Below are 15,549 nucleotides of genomic sequence, written 5' to 3' on the forward strand. Positions count from 1 at the left end.
GGGATTCACCATATCTTGTGCCTTATTGTATATGCACTACTCATATTAAAGTGTCAAGGGGGGTTGATGTTTTGCCTTTGTTTACTATCTTCCTTTTTCCAATAACTATCCCTTCCATGACATAAGCCTTATGACATGTCTGAGATTGATCACCTTAGTACACACATATGTACTATTTTGTGCATCTTGATCGTGGTTCCTTGACATGTAGTTCTTTTGGCCTGCTTTTCAATTGCCTATCACCTCACCCTTGTCTACATTAGGGGGTTCTTCTATTGTTTCTCATGCTTCCTTGGTTCAATTGATCAACTCTTTAGGCTTTGATATTTCATGTCATCTGTTTCTTCAAGTTCATTTATTTGCATTTGTGTACCTCTTGATTTGATGGAGATTACAATCTTCTCTACCTAGTCAGGTTCTATTTCAGTGGAGGTTCTTTAGATCAGTAATTACTTTTGACAGAGCTTTGTAGCTTATACACGATTTAGCGATGTTCTTCATAATCATATCTTGTTCCTATCTTCTAGGACATTCCCTAGTTTGGAGGCTTCTTTAGTCCTTCACTAGTTTCTTTCAGCATGTTTTCCATCTCTTTTTGGAGTAGGGTTTTTTCCATACGATTTTTTCTATTTCTCCTTTTTGTAGAGATTTGGTTGTGCTTGGGGACCTCATCAAGCCTTGTTGTTGGGACCCAATTCTACTTTCAGTAGTAGTTTCTAGGTTTTTAGCTAGCCCCTAAATTTATCTTCAGGGAGGGTGTTAGAGTAATTAGATATTTTCTAATTAACTCTAGTCTACTCAAGTTAAACTTTAGGCATATAATAATTAATTTGTTCTATTAATTATTATGATGCAACCTAGGTTATACCTTTTTAGGGTTTCAATCTCCTTTATAAGGATAATCTCTCTTTGTAATTAAGAAAACTCAATTTTGATATTAGCAATCTCTTTTTTTCTTATCAAGAATGTCTCATCTGTGGATATGGTAATTCTAGCCTCCATAGCTTTTTGCTTCTCTCTTTTTTGTGACAGGTGTTTACATGCAAGTGATTCTTTGGAGCTGTGGGGTTGATCTTTCATCAACTTCAATAGGAATGTTCACTGAGTGGAGAGCAAATAGAAAGATGAGTTTTGAGGCCAACATATGATGAGAATAGAGAATGTTAGAGAAGTATAAAGGGTGAGGATGAAGTTTGTTATGAGATCTACAATTGGATAATTCAAATATGATCATATGGAGAAGATTTGCTATTTTTTAGAATAAGGACACACTTTGAGGTAAACTATTATTGATTGAATGATTAGATGCATTGAACTTGAACCAAAATGAAGATCTACAAATGTAATTAAGTGACAAAATCTAGAAGGATTTGGAAGGCAAAAGTTAACTATTTAAGGAGATGATTGAGACCATTTTTGGTTGCTAATTGTTTGTTATTGATGATATAGTGTGAAATATTGAAGAAGAAAGAAGAAAAAGGTGAATCATGAAGAATAGAGGAAGAAAGATCAAGCAGAGAAAGTGTAAGGTGAAAGAGAAAGAGTGTGAATCATCCACATGTTGATAAGAAGGAAGAAGACCAAGCAAAGTAGATACCTAAACAAGCAAGGTACTGATAAACCTAAACATATCATTTGACTATTACTTTATTGTGATATTGCTATCATGATTTAACAATGTGATTTGACTATTACTTTATTGTCATTATGGCATAGAAAATATCTTGATCGAGTACACCTAACCAGTCTATGAAATCCTATATGGTAACATTGATTTGTAATGTTTGTAAGTCCTTTAAAGCATGTCACTCTTTGGAAATGTTAGGGAGTGAATAAGGTCTAGATGATCTTTGGTTAAAATCCTTTAACTAGTTTACACTAAAAATGTGCATGTAAATATTTTACAAGGTTGGCTCCTAATAGAGCTCACTTCAGAAGAGTGAATTATTTAGGTTGCTAGTCCCAGGTGTTTTTTTCCCTTTATAGGGTTTACACATTAAAATTTTGTATTAAATTGTATGATTTCTTATGTGTTTCAACATTTATTTCATATTTTATGTTTCATACCAGGCAATTCGGTGTAAGCCAAATAGTCACTTTGATACTTGGTATAATCATAATTAGTGAATTAACACTTTGAAGTAAAATGTTTATAAGTGAAAGATGAAATATTGAACTTGGTTATCGAGCTTGTGATTAGAAATTATATAAAGTTGAATTGATGCTAAATTGTTTTAAAGGCCCGCAAGATAATTGGATATAACTAATTCACCCCCCTCTCAGTTATCTAACTATGATGACTAGTATTTCAAACCACATCATGAGTACATTGAGTGTGCCTTGTTGAGATCTTATGAGACCCATGCCTTTGGTTGAGACTAATCAAGTAATTTGATATTTTGGACTTTTGGTTGTTTGTGCATTTTATGTTTTGATGGATTATATGGATTAGTGGGGCAAAGTGGCTATTCAAGGCAAACTAGAGCACACAATGTTCTCCAAAGTACCCTTGTTTGAGTTTTAAATAATATAATTGATAACCTTAAACAATGAATAAGGAATAAAACTTCAAAAGAGATTAACACAACTTATGTGATTACCTTGCTCAAGTAGATGTTGATATGGTATGTCCTTGCCTTTCCACTTGTAAATGTTGATATGGCATAATGCCTTTCCATCTACATATGTGCATATGACACAATACATTATTATCTATAGATGTTGATATGGTAAAATATAGCCTTTCCATTTGTGGATGTTGATATGGCTCAACCAAGTGTCCTTGATGAAAGAAGGGTAACTCAATGTCACATGAGATTTATCACCTAATTGATGATACCCCATTCTCAAATCTCCACTAGAAAAAAACATTTTTATCTGAGTACTGATCTCTCCTACATGTGTTGTTCTTTCCTTGTGTTTATTATTTGGGTTGTTGTATTGCCCTTGAAATTATACATTTCATTGGCACAAACAGGATCCTCTATGCTTGTGTGTATGCCTTATATTTGTGGCCAATTTACTACATCTTTGTAAATATGATAGGATGGGCCTATGTGTACTAACTAGTAGGGAGGCATTGCATTACTATACAACTACTAATGACTAGTGTACAAGTGTTGGGCTTCCTCTAGACTTAAAGCAGTTCATTTGATTTTAGGTGGATGCATTTGTACACTTTTCAATTATGTTGCTTATAGTAGATTATTTGATGTTTATGCAATGATATTTATATGAGCATGCATTTATTGGATCTTACTATAGTTTCTTTCTTTATGTTTATTGATTTTAATTAAATGGATGATGCCTTAATGTGCATGTATTGGGTACTCCTTTGAATAGAGAAGACCTACATGTCATGTTGTATGTTGGTGTTGAAAAGCTTATCCAATTTTTGGACTAAGTTACACTACTTATCGCTTGTACTGGATATCAACTACTACTTTCTTTTGGACCTTGATTGATTCTTTTGGACAATGACACCAATGGTGTTGTCTTAAGTTATTTTTAAAGTGTATTTTATTGTGGGTCTCACCAATAGATTTTTGAGGCATTTTGAATACAGTTAATCAAATGTTGAACACAAATGTTATGGCCTTTAGAAGGTCTAAATGCAAATTTTGAAAGCTTTATTTCAAAATCTTGTTTCTAGTCATTCTTTAACTTTGTTCTGGGATGATAACTCATTTTTGGTCATTTTTAATTCATGTTTGGGATGAAAACTTGTTTATATTAATTCTTTAGTCATTTTTGGGGAAGCTCATTTCCAATCCATCTTTAGTGATTTTCGAGACAATGACTATCATACATCTTTTGGAAAATATGATTATAGTTCCAAATACCCTTTTTTGAGTGGTGACTATTTGAATAATAACATATTGGATTTGTATTTGCTAGTGAAGTTTCCCCTTTCTTGCTTGTTCTCAACTTCTCACTTTGTATTGCCACAAGGGTGTTGTGGTTCCCTTAGTGGGTGATCATTTATGATGGTAGAATCATGATCCATAGAGTTTGTAGAAGTTATCTGAACTCTCATGAAGCATAATTAACATGCCTATTTCATTCACACTCGAGTATAGGTTGCTTGGGAACCTTTGGAAGAGTAGTAGAGTCTTTTGCTTATGTACAACCATGTTGTGATTGTCTTGTCATCTCTGGCATGTAGCATTGTGCTTATACTTGCAATTATCTGATGGACTTGATATGTTATGTATTCTCTTACATCAACATAAAAGATTGTTCAGTGCATTTTATCCCTTCTTTCCAAACATTCCTTGGTTGAGGCATTACAAACCTCTTTAACTATTGGAACATTTGTCACTGCTCTTTAGGCAAACATGGTCAATTTTAGTGAAATAACCATGATGACAAGTTTGTTTACCAACACAATGTAAACTAATTGACAATTTTCTTTCATCCCTTACTCAAATGACAATGCTAAATAACAATGCTAAATAACAGACAATACGAGTCCACAAAATTTAAAACCAAATTGAAAAAATACTAACCTATTTTATTAATAAAACATTATTAAGCTAGCCCAAAGATAAATAAACAAATAAAATAAAAACACTTAACTCTTCTTAAGAAGTTACTTTGTCTTTAACAATGCAAGAAATAACATAAAAATTAACTCTACCACACATAATCAAATTAACTCACTACACAATAAAATAATTCAAAAATCATATTTTAAAAAAATGGAGCAAAAGAAAAGTGACCATACCTACAAACCCATTACTTTTGCTTGATTCTTCTCAAATCCTCATCTCATTTTTCTCACAACTTGAACAAACCAAATGCAAAAAAACAAACAAACAAATTCCAATAAGTACAAACCAAAAACATTCCCATCAAGATTAACTTTAGCATGTATATTGCCTATATAATTAAATGTTCAATCAAAAACAATATTTTCCTTGTACATCCATTGCCTTGTACACACACTTGTACATACACTAAAATTAATAGAATACCTAAAAATTACATTACCTAATACAACATCATGTAAGATGAAAATTACAAGTCAATTAATAAAAATTAATACAACCCATAAGGCCCTGTTTGGTTGTTGGAATAGGATTGGAATAGGAAGAGAAAATTAGAATATATTTTATATTTGTTGTTTGGTACGCTCAATCAGAATTGGGAATAGGAAGACATATTCCAATTTTGCCCCTAAAATGAGCATATGTCTATGCCAAAAAAAGTTGGAATTGGAATAGCCATTCCTATTCCCAATCCGTTTTTTTATTAAAAAAAATAAAATTTAATTATTTAAAAAAAAAAAAAAAATTTTGAATTTTTTTTTCAACATTTTTTTTAATAACATTTTTTTTATTATACCTATTTGTTTAAAAAAAGGAAAATAAATTAAACTTTTTATTATTATTGAAAAAATTAACCAAAAAATAATAAATTTCAAAAAAAATTTAAGGGAAATATTTTTCAAAATACAAAACTTAACCTTATTCCTATTTTTTTTTTTTACAATCAAACAATGGATTAACATATTCTCAATCGAATTCCAAGTGAATCAAACAGAATTGGAATTGCCCTTTTCCATTCCCATTCCATTTTTCTATTCTAATTGTCAATTCCTATGCCAGCAACTAAACGAACCCTAAGAAAACAATTACAAGTCAATTTGAAAAAAATAAAAATAAAAATAAATCTAATTATACCATACATAAAACATCAAAAAGCCCAACACAAAAACATTAGTTCTAGGGCTAATAATAAATATTTACATTAATAATAAAATTATAATTAATTAATAATAAGAAAGACAATCAGTAATAACTAAGTAATAATGACCAATGCTCGATTCATTGGTTTTGGAGTAAGAGCTCTGAATCAAACTTCCAGAAACCTCCTTTCTTCTTGAATCCCAAATGATAAAACCCTAACATAAACCCCCAAAGCCCTAAAGTTTCGGATTTTAAGTCTCTACTAACGACACTCTAGGAGCTGTCTTTGTGATTGGGCTCTGGAACGAAGATGTTGATATATCTACCTTTTGCCCGCAACTCCTCCTCTGTAATTAGCAAGCGCATATACTCCTTTCCTCCTCGCTTATTTTCCTTATTCAGCTCATCCAATTTTTCCTCCAAACCTTTGAATCCCTCCGTATATACATTCTCTGAACTTCAAAACTGTAGCCCTAGAAACCCGCCAATTCAAAAAACGCAATTCCCTGTTATTTCCTTTGCTCGGCCATTGCAGAACAGACATTTAATAATTCATGCCGGTGACGAAAGCGAACCGGAGGACGATGAAGAAGAGGAAGAGAGAAAGAAGAAGGAGGCGGCTGCTGCTGCCGCCGCCGCCAAACCCAAAGATGCTTCGCAGATCAAACCATTTTACGATCCCTTCAACAAGAAGCCCGCCATTGAGGAGCCCAAGGACCCTACCAATCTCCCGGAGATTTTCCACAAAATGAAGGAAGATAATTTTGTTCAGCAGGCTGCCAAGATGTTTGACGCGCTCTCGCAGGATGGATACATGGCCGAGGCCATGAGCCTCTTCGGTGTAATGAAGGTAGGGGAATTTTGCAGCCTATTGATTGTCTCTCTATTTATTTCCATGAAAATCCTCGTTACAAACATGTAAGTTTCTGGTTTTGATTAAGTTTTTGAAACAATAACTCAAAATCAGAAGCTATACACAATGTTATAGCCGTGGAAACAATATTTCTGCAATTGGAAATTTTTCTCCTGCCCTAGCCCGTGACATCATGGTTATTAGGGTGACCACAGTCTGAGCTATCTGAAGTTGAGTGGTTTGCTTTCCCCCGATTTTTGTTCCTCTTTTTTATGTTAGAGTTCTGCCCAGAAGTTTTCAAGATGCTTGGAGGTAATTTGCCACTGGATGGTTGGAGGGCATCCTGATTTTCAGGTTGGGGGCCATTAGGGAACTAATACTCGTTCTGACTAGAGGAGAATGATCCTTTTTTAGTAGAAGGGGCCTTCATGTTTTTCGAGGTTAAGGTTGAGGAGGATGGGGTATATGACATTTAAACCAAGGTCATTCTGGGTTCTATCTATGTTTTAATTGCTAAATTGGGTACTAGAGTTAATGGGGCGTCACTGGAGCAAAATTATGTTGATTAAACATTCTTTGAATCAATAGTTTTTCTTGAAAATCACAGGGCGTTTTACTACTTAATGTTCCCACAAGCTATACCCGAAGGGAAAGTTGTACCTGGAAGCTGTGGTATTCTAAATCTCATCTTTTTCCTAAGAACCAGAGTTGACTTTTTAGCAATGAAACATGGGGACTCGCGTCTCCCCCCAAAATTCAAATTACTTGTCTCCTAGAAGTCCCTGCACTGGGGACTTGCGTACTTGAGTACCCCCATCTCCGCCATTCTACATCCACACTGCTGCTGGGACAGAGGCTTGAATTTCTATTTGAATTTTGATTTTTGAATGTTACTATTGGATATGGACTATGTTTTGTATTTGAATTTTGAATTTTGAATGTTACTATTGGGTATGGACTATATTTTCTATTTGAATTTTGATTTTTGAATGTTACTATTGTGTATGGACTATGCCACTATGTTAAATGTTCAATGGTTGTGATTAGTGTTGCGAGTTTGCTATGTTCAAGTATTTCAATTTGGTATGTTGTTTTGAGCCATCTTTTCATAACTAGCATTTCAAGTTCTACATGTATAGTATAGAACACCCCTTGCACCAACCCCCCCCCTGCTGCTGTCCCCACACCTTCCCCCCGCTATCCCAAAATCAAGGCACTTGGTGACCCCATCCCTAAAACTTGCCTCCCCAATATTGGTGTTACATTGCCTTTTGGCAGCTAATCTTCATCACTAATTGGATGAATAGTTAGTGAAAAAGCAGACAGGGGCCTTCATGCCTTCATCCCGTGTTTGTTTTTTAAATTTTTAAAAAGTAAATTGGGTACTAGAGTTATTAGAGGGTTACTTGAGCAAATTTTTGTTTTTAAAGAGGGGTAAATGCTTTGACCTGGAGCTATGAACCAGTGAGGCCACAAACGGGGGACTTCATCCCCATTAGATTTGAACTTTGATGGCAAGGATAACAACTCAACAACTTAACCATCACGACATGCCACTATTGGCACTTGAGCAAATTTTTGTTGATTAACATTCTTCCAATTGATTATTTTTTTATAAAATTATGAGATGTCTTTCTACTTAATATTTCCACAAACTATATCTAAAAGATTTAGTATTTTAATAATTGACTAGTCTATTTTAATTCTCACCTTCTACCAATTAGAATAATATAATGTTTCTTTAATGGTCATCTTAGTCAATCTTTAGTTTATTAGGTAGTTTCTTTATTCGTCTTTAGTTCACAATTGTTTCTTTTAGAAACATTACCTTTGTAAGTCTATATTAGGAGATTTTGTCTCCGCTTGTTTAATACAACATTGATCTACCATTACATGGTACTAGCGGGTTGATAGGATTTCATAAAATTTGATGATTTCTAAAAGAAAAAATTGAGCTTCGTTTAGTCTGGAATTTTTTCCAGAAATTTTTTTTTCAATTTCAAAACACTGAAAATCTCAGGAGGCATGTTGGTTGCATGTGCATTTTGCTACGTACCTTTGGGACATGTCCCTGCCTAAAAAACTCGTTATTTAGACGGGGACGTACTTGGGATGGGGGGACGGGTATGGGGCATCCCCTGCCATCCCCAAAATTGAAAAAAACCCAGGAGATGTTTTTGCAAAATAAAAATAAAAACCAAAAAACATAAAGTTTTTGCTTTCTTATGTTGAACTTGAACATGATGATGATACATTGATACTATATAGCAGCCCTCTAGCCTTTGGGCATATTTAGATTTTCACATTTTTATAATATTGTTCATAGCTAAACTTATGTTAAATATTTTTGTTCACATAGACATCCCCCGATCGTATTGGGGACAACCGACTGTCCCAATTTTTTCAGTGCAAAAATAAAAAGACAAACCAAAAGCCATTAAGTTTTTGCTTTCCTATGTTGAACTTGAACATGATGATGATACATTGGTACTATATGGTAGCCCTCTAGCCTTTGGGCATATTTAGATTTTCATATTTTTATGATATTGTGCACTGTTAAACTTATATTTAAATAATTTTCTTCACATATTGATATGCATATTGACAATTGAGTACTGAAATCGGTTATTATTTTCTAGATGGTATTCAAATGGTGTATGTTAAGGTTTTATAATGTTTAAATGACATGCATTGTGCTTAGTTTCATTTGAATGACATGCATATTTTCAAATTTCAGCATATATTTTAAAGTTTCCCTATATATATATATATAAAATCTGTCCCCAATTGCTCTCCCCCCGTTCCCAAAATCACCAACAATTTTTGCCTTCCCAGAAACATGTCCCGCTGTCCGCATCCCAGAAACTCGAGGGAACATAGGCTTTTGTGACATGCCTGTTCTTGCACGTGCTGTTTTACTATGCGAAGTCTCACGCATTGCTGCCTGAAGGTTTCTTTGATGGGGTATATAATTTTTCTCCTCAAAAAGTTATTTGTTGAGTTTATAATTTTTCCCCAAAAGTTATCTATTTGGTTTCTAGCGGGTTTATAATTTTTTCCTTGGAAATTATTCGTTGGGTTTTTGTTAATAATTGGTAGCTTTAGTTGGATAAACTATAGTGCAAATATATATTATATATATAAGTGTGAGATATAGTATATATTAATATATTAAATATATGAGATATTTATTATATTAATTACATTCTAATGAATAGACATGTCTCGTGAAGAGACGTGTCTATCCGTACTTCATCCTATATTAGAGAGATGGCTGTTATTTAGAAAGTACATACCAACTAGAATGGCAGTGCTATTACATTTGCAGCAGATTTGGAAAACACTAACATGGTATTAGAGCCAATTGTAGATGTAATAAAGAAATCAAAGACATGATAGAAAGATTGTGTTCTTATAATCAGTGTACAAAGTCAAACAATGAGAGCAGAGACTTGAGGAATGATCAGAGGGAGAAAGTGACAACGAAGTTTCTCACAATTATTTCTATTAATAATGGTATGCAATTATGCAATTCCTACAATGAATTATGAGGCTAAGATAGTCACAAAACGTGATTAATTTATTATAGATGAAGAGTCACTGGTTCAAACCCCCGACACTCTTGCACCATATATGATGTCTCTGCCTGTCGTTTTGATTCACCAGATTTGAAGATATCTTTTAGTCTCATTCAATGGCCATGAGGATATTGCAGAGAATTGTCGGAAAATGTATTATGCCACGAACGATAGTGACCATCCACGTGAGACAACAAATCAAATGTATATTGTGCTCATACATTGGTGGTCTTAATGCATTAAATCGTTGAATACTGATGTGGGAGTGTTTAGAGAATATTGTCATCCCCCACATATGGAACAATTTTAAGGTAGGCATTCATCGGACCCCATAGAGAGGGTTGCGAAGAAAGATAATGAGTAATGTGTAATTGGTGGGTTCAACTGTAAAAATCAATATGGTGGTTAAAATGAGCGAGTTTATGATTGAATCTCCATGAATATTTCAGATTGGACGGTTATAGTAAAATTAGATGTCCATCATCACAATTCATTCTATCTTGGCTATCGTACATGAGTAAATCTCATTTCATTTCATATCATGATTGGAATTGGAAATAGCATTGAAGTAGTTTTTTGCATCGAACTTCTCAACAATAAGACCCGAAAGATCAAACATTTTATATGATCCATATGAATCACTATGTTGATCGATCAAATGAAAATGGATCGAATTATGGGTAACTGCGATGTGTCCCTGTGAGAATAAAACGGAGCTGGGCATTATGAATTCCGCAAATTGGTAAGTGGAAGTTGAGGAGATGCCCATGGCCAAGTTGACAATGACAGATGGAGGTTTAACTCACGGTGCCCAGATCCCTCTATTATTGTCATTGAATCATGTATCAATAAAATAATGGAGAAAATTAATTATTTTAATGAGAGGAATAAATGAAGACACGTAGGACATCTTCTTTCACAACCTATGTGCATCCCCTCTATAAAGACTACTAAAAAGTCTACGTTTCACGAGAACAATGACCTATCCAACCCGCATTGTTGAGGGGGAGATAATTGGCATTAGGGTCCAAAAGTTAGCCTCAACCTTGTCGAATATCTCAACAATATTGACCAGAGAAAATAGAGATGATTTGGCCAAGTTCTTGAGATTGTCAATTTTCTTTCACCGTGTGATGAGATATTAAGCCTTGTGAGGGGGTTTGAAGTCCACTGAGATTAGCATCCTTGCATGGAGATTGAGGGCAGGTTCTGTGTGCAAGCTCTTGCTATTTGAAAAAGAAATTAAATGTCAAAATTCAGAAAATCAAAAACGAAATTATAGACGAAGATGAATTGACGATATTGTGGATTACAATGACAAGATATGAAATGCAAAGGGAACGAGTCCATGTACATGATATGATAATCCACTAAAAGGACGAAATAATTAATTTCCAAAATAAAGTCTATGATTGTACACGTCATATAGAATTGAGACTATATTCCATGTCATTGTTTAATGACAAGACTATAGATAGTGAAGGATTGGGAAATACAATTAGTCATTTAAACAATTGGGAAAGGGCACCGAAGGATGTTGGAAGTGATGAACAAAAGTAACGTGGCAAGTTGATACTAATGACACTATTTCATTTGTGGTACTCTGAAGTTGTGGCTGCACAAAGTCACCTTTCAATATTTTTTCTCTTTCGTATCTTTTCTAGGTACAAAGAGGGGTGATTAAATATTCAATGAAGGGTGAAAATTGATTCTTGTGTTATATTTCCTAAATGGGCTCACCTTATGAAAGGAAATATTTACTTAAGGGCGAAAGCATATGAAATTCAGATTCAGAGGGAGATTCGGAGAGAGTCTGGCATTTTGCAAAGAGGTCAAAATGTTGATGAACTCAAGCTTCAGAGGGAGCAGATGGGTTCATTCAACTTGTGAGAATCTTGATCATAGTGATTGAGAGGGAGTTTCACTGTTGAAGATGAAACACCTATAAGGTAAACTTGATTGAATTGATTATTATACTTATGAAATCATTTAATGCCTTATGGGCCCTATGTAAATCATGAGGAAATGACGACTTCCAAATGATTATCACTTGTATTTGTTGATGTTATTGGAAGATGACAATCTTACAATAACTTAATCTTCTATCATGATAGACATCGTGTGATGGCTGAAACAAATCATGATAGATGATTTCTAGCATGGTGGATTCAGTTCCTTAAACAGAGCATGACCTTCTAGATTATGATAGACATCGTGCGATGGCTGAAACCGATCACAATAGATTATGAATGTTCCTATGGTAAGTGCACATTACCTTTGAACAATTTTGAGCTATGGTGAATATCACGAGACTTGATATTCTTGATCAGACTGTATCTCTGATATCATATTGAGATGATATCTAAAACTAGGTATCACGTGTTACGTGATATGTAAAACTAGGTATTACGTGTTACGTGATTCCTCATATCACGTGTTAGGTGATATGTAAAATTAGGTATCACGTGTTAGGTGATTCCTCATATCATGTGTTAGGTGATATGTAAAACTAGGTATCACATGTTAGGTGATTCCTCATATCATGTGTTAGGTGATATGTAAAACTAGGTATTTATATTAGATGATACTTCATATTACATGTCATATGATCACAAGATATGTAATATGATTATACCATTTATCTTCCCTAGCTAGGGAGTGTTGATGTTTGTAGCATCAATCAGATGTCAAATGAGTTGGGATTCAATAATTCAGGAAGTCAAATGAGTTGACATTCTAGAAATCATTATTTACGTTGAGGTAATATGTTATTCATATTGTGTATGAATCTTGTTTATCCTCTCTAAGCTAAGAGGGAGTGTTAATAATTGGTAGCTTTAGTTGGATAAATTATAGTGCAAATATATATTATATATATAAGTGTGAGATATAATATATATATATTAATATATTAAATATATGAGATATTTATTATATTACTTACATTCCAATGAATAGACATGTCTCGTGAAGAGACATGTCTATCCATACTTCATCCTATATTAGAGATATGGCTGTCATTTAGAAAGTACATACCAACTAGAATGGCAGTGCTATTACATTTGCAGTAGATCTGGAATAACAATTTTTTTCATAAAAAAAGAAAGCTTTGTATTCTTTGATTTGTGTCTAATATCTTGTGGTTTAGTTTTCATCAGTTTTTCACCTCAAAAATTGTGTTTTTTAATAAAATTTTCTCCTAAAAATTTGTGACCTTTTGCAATCGTTTTGGGGCATCATGCTCATCTACAAAGCTTGGAGGATTTGCCAATTTTTCCTCAAAATTATCCTAGTTGTTATCAGTGTTTGTCTTTTTCTCTAGGGAAGAGTACCTCCATTATCCAACATTAGGTTGGAATTTTTTTATGATTTCTAGTCAGATTTTTTGCTTATTCGAGGAGGGTTAGTTGCAAACACATCTCAATAGCAGTACTTTTGGTAGGCTCTTCTATCTTTTTACAAAGCTTTTTGAAGAAGGGGGCACCCTTCTTTGTTCTTTTTTGGACAAATTTTGGCTACCTTGGTCATTAACATTTTGCAGATCCAGTGAGGGTCTCACCAACAGGAGGATGTTTTGAAGAATGTGACCAAAAGACAATACTTAGATGATGACCATTAAGGGAAGGTGTTAGAATATTATAAGGTGCTTTTAATGGTCATTTTTGTTAAGCTTTAGTTTATTAGGTAGTTTTGATTTTCATCTTTAGTTCACGATTGTTTCTTTCAGAGACATAGTTTTTGTAAATCTATATAAGGAGCTTTCATCCCCTCTATTTAATAGAACAACATCAATTTACCATAACACTTCTTAAGCTTTTGTGTTTACCTTTTAGTGGCTGATCTTCATCACTAATCAGATGGATAGTTAGTGAAATAACAGATTGGGGCTTTCATGCTTTTTGAGGTCAAGGTTGAGGATGATGAGGTATTGCCATTAAACCAGGGTCATCTTGTGTTCTCTGTTTTTTTAAATTGCTAAATTGGGTAGCAGAGTTATTGGGGAGTCACCAAAGCAAAATTGTGTTGATTAACATTCATCTTTTCGATAAATTTGATTTGAAGTCATGGGATATTTTACTTAATATTCCCACAATCTATGCTTGAAAGATTTAGTAATTTTTAAGCGGCTAATATATTCTAAATCTCACCTCTTGCTAAGCATTGGTGTTGACCTTATAGTGGCTGATCTTCATTACTAAATGGGTGGGTAGTTAGTGGAAAATCAGGTAGAGATTTAGTAATTGTTCCAAAAAGAATGAGATCTAGTGGATAATATGATAGTCATTTTCTGAAAACAAAGAGAACTTTTAGCTACTAGGTTTTCTCTTCTTAGTTACTCCGGTCAAATTTAAGGGAATCTTTAATTGCTGATGTATGCCACTTGGTTAGTTTCTTGAAGATTTTGGTTGTTTTTCTGAAAATTTCCAAACTTTTACTTGAATGCTTGTAGATAATTTTAGTGCATGGTATTAAGCTTTGCTAAATGTATGTTTTGTACACAAAAATTTCTATTGACCCAAATTTGTACTTTGTAATATCATTGTTCTTGAAATTTGCTTTTCCAATGTGAATTGATATTGAAAAATAGTTTTATAATTATATTGATATGAAAACATCAAATGTGAGAGTTTTACAACTTCTAATACTGTGTGGTTTTTTAATTGAAGGACAATAGCAAAATGCCAGATGTTGTTTCACATACTGCAATCATAGAGGCTTACTGCAAGGCTGGCAGGATCAAGGAAGGACTTAAGAGTTACATGAGAATGCAGGCTTCTGGGGTCAGACCCAATTCTTACACCTACACTGTTCTTATCCAAGGGCTCTGTCAGGCAAAAATGCTTGAGGATGCTGGGAAATACACACTTGAAATGCTGAGTAATGGCTGGAATCCTAATGCTTCCGTTTATGTTCCGGTGGTTGATTCTTACTTGAGGGCAAAGAAAGAGAATGAACTTCAGCAGCTTCTTGTGAAATTGAAGGACAAGGGCTTTGTTGCCGATGATAAGGAAGCTCGAAAGCACATGCAAAAAATGGGTCGGTTCAACAGGGGTGTCATGGATGTGCTTTTTGGGCAGTATAAATAAACATCCTTGGGTATTCAATTGTGCTGTGATTGCCATGATTGCTCCAGTTAGATAAAAGTTTTTAGTTTGTGTGATAGACATGGCAGTGTTTTCAAAAGATTGACAATGGATTTATTGGGGAAAAATCTTGTTTGTGTCTATGTTTTGTGGACTGGCCCAGCCAATATGATGAACATCTACTTTGAGCTGGAGGGTAGTTTTAGTTTTGTAATGTACAAAAGAAACCCTCGAGTCCTTGACATTACAGATTCTGATCTATAGCTTAGTCACTGGGATTGAGACATTGAGATAAATGAATGGTTGCCAAGTGCTTTATGCTAAATCTGGACATTTTATTGACA

At 34.0% G+C, this 15,549-nt stretch overlaps 1 protein-coding gene across 1 annotated transcript; it reads left to right on the forward strand.

Moving 5' to 3' along the window:
* The first annotated feature begins 5,804 nt into the window (after nucleotides 1-5,804).
* Nucleotides 5,805-15,549, forward strand: LOC149559936 (uncharacterized). The gene is made up of 2 exons (XM_089824368.1): nucleotides 5,805-6,540; nucleotides 14,789-15,549. The coding sequence occupies exons 1-2, from the start codon at nucleotides 6,001-6,003 to the stop codon at nucleotides 15,206-15,208; spliced, it is 960 nt and encodes a 319-aa protein (XP_089680494.1). The 5' UTR covers nucleotides 5,805-6,000; the 3' UTR covers nucleotides 15,209-15,549.

The sequence above is a fragment of the Cupressus sempervirens genome, chromosome 4, assembly GCF_028749045.1.
Source record: "Cupressus sempervirens isolate cs-2001-9-10 chromosome 4, ASM2874904v1, whole genome shotgun sequence".
Lineage (NCBI taxonomy): Eukaryota > Viridiplantae > Streptophyta > Pinopsida > Cupressales > Cupressaceae > Cupressus > Cupressus sempervirens.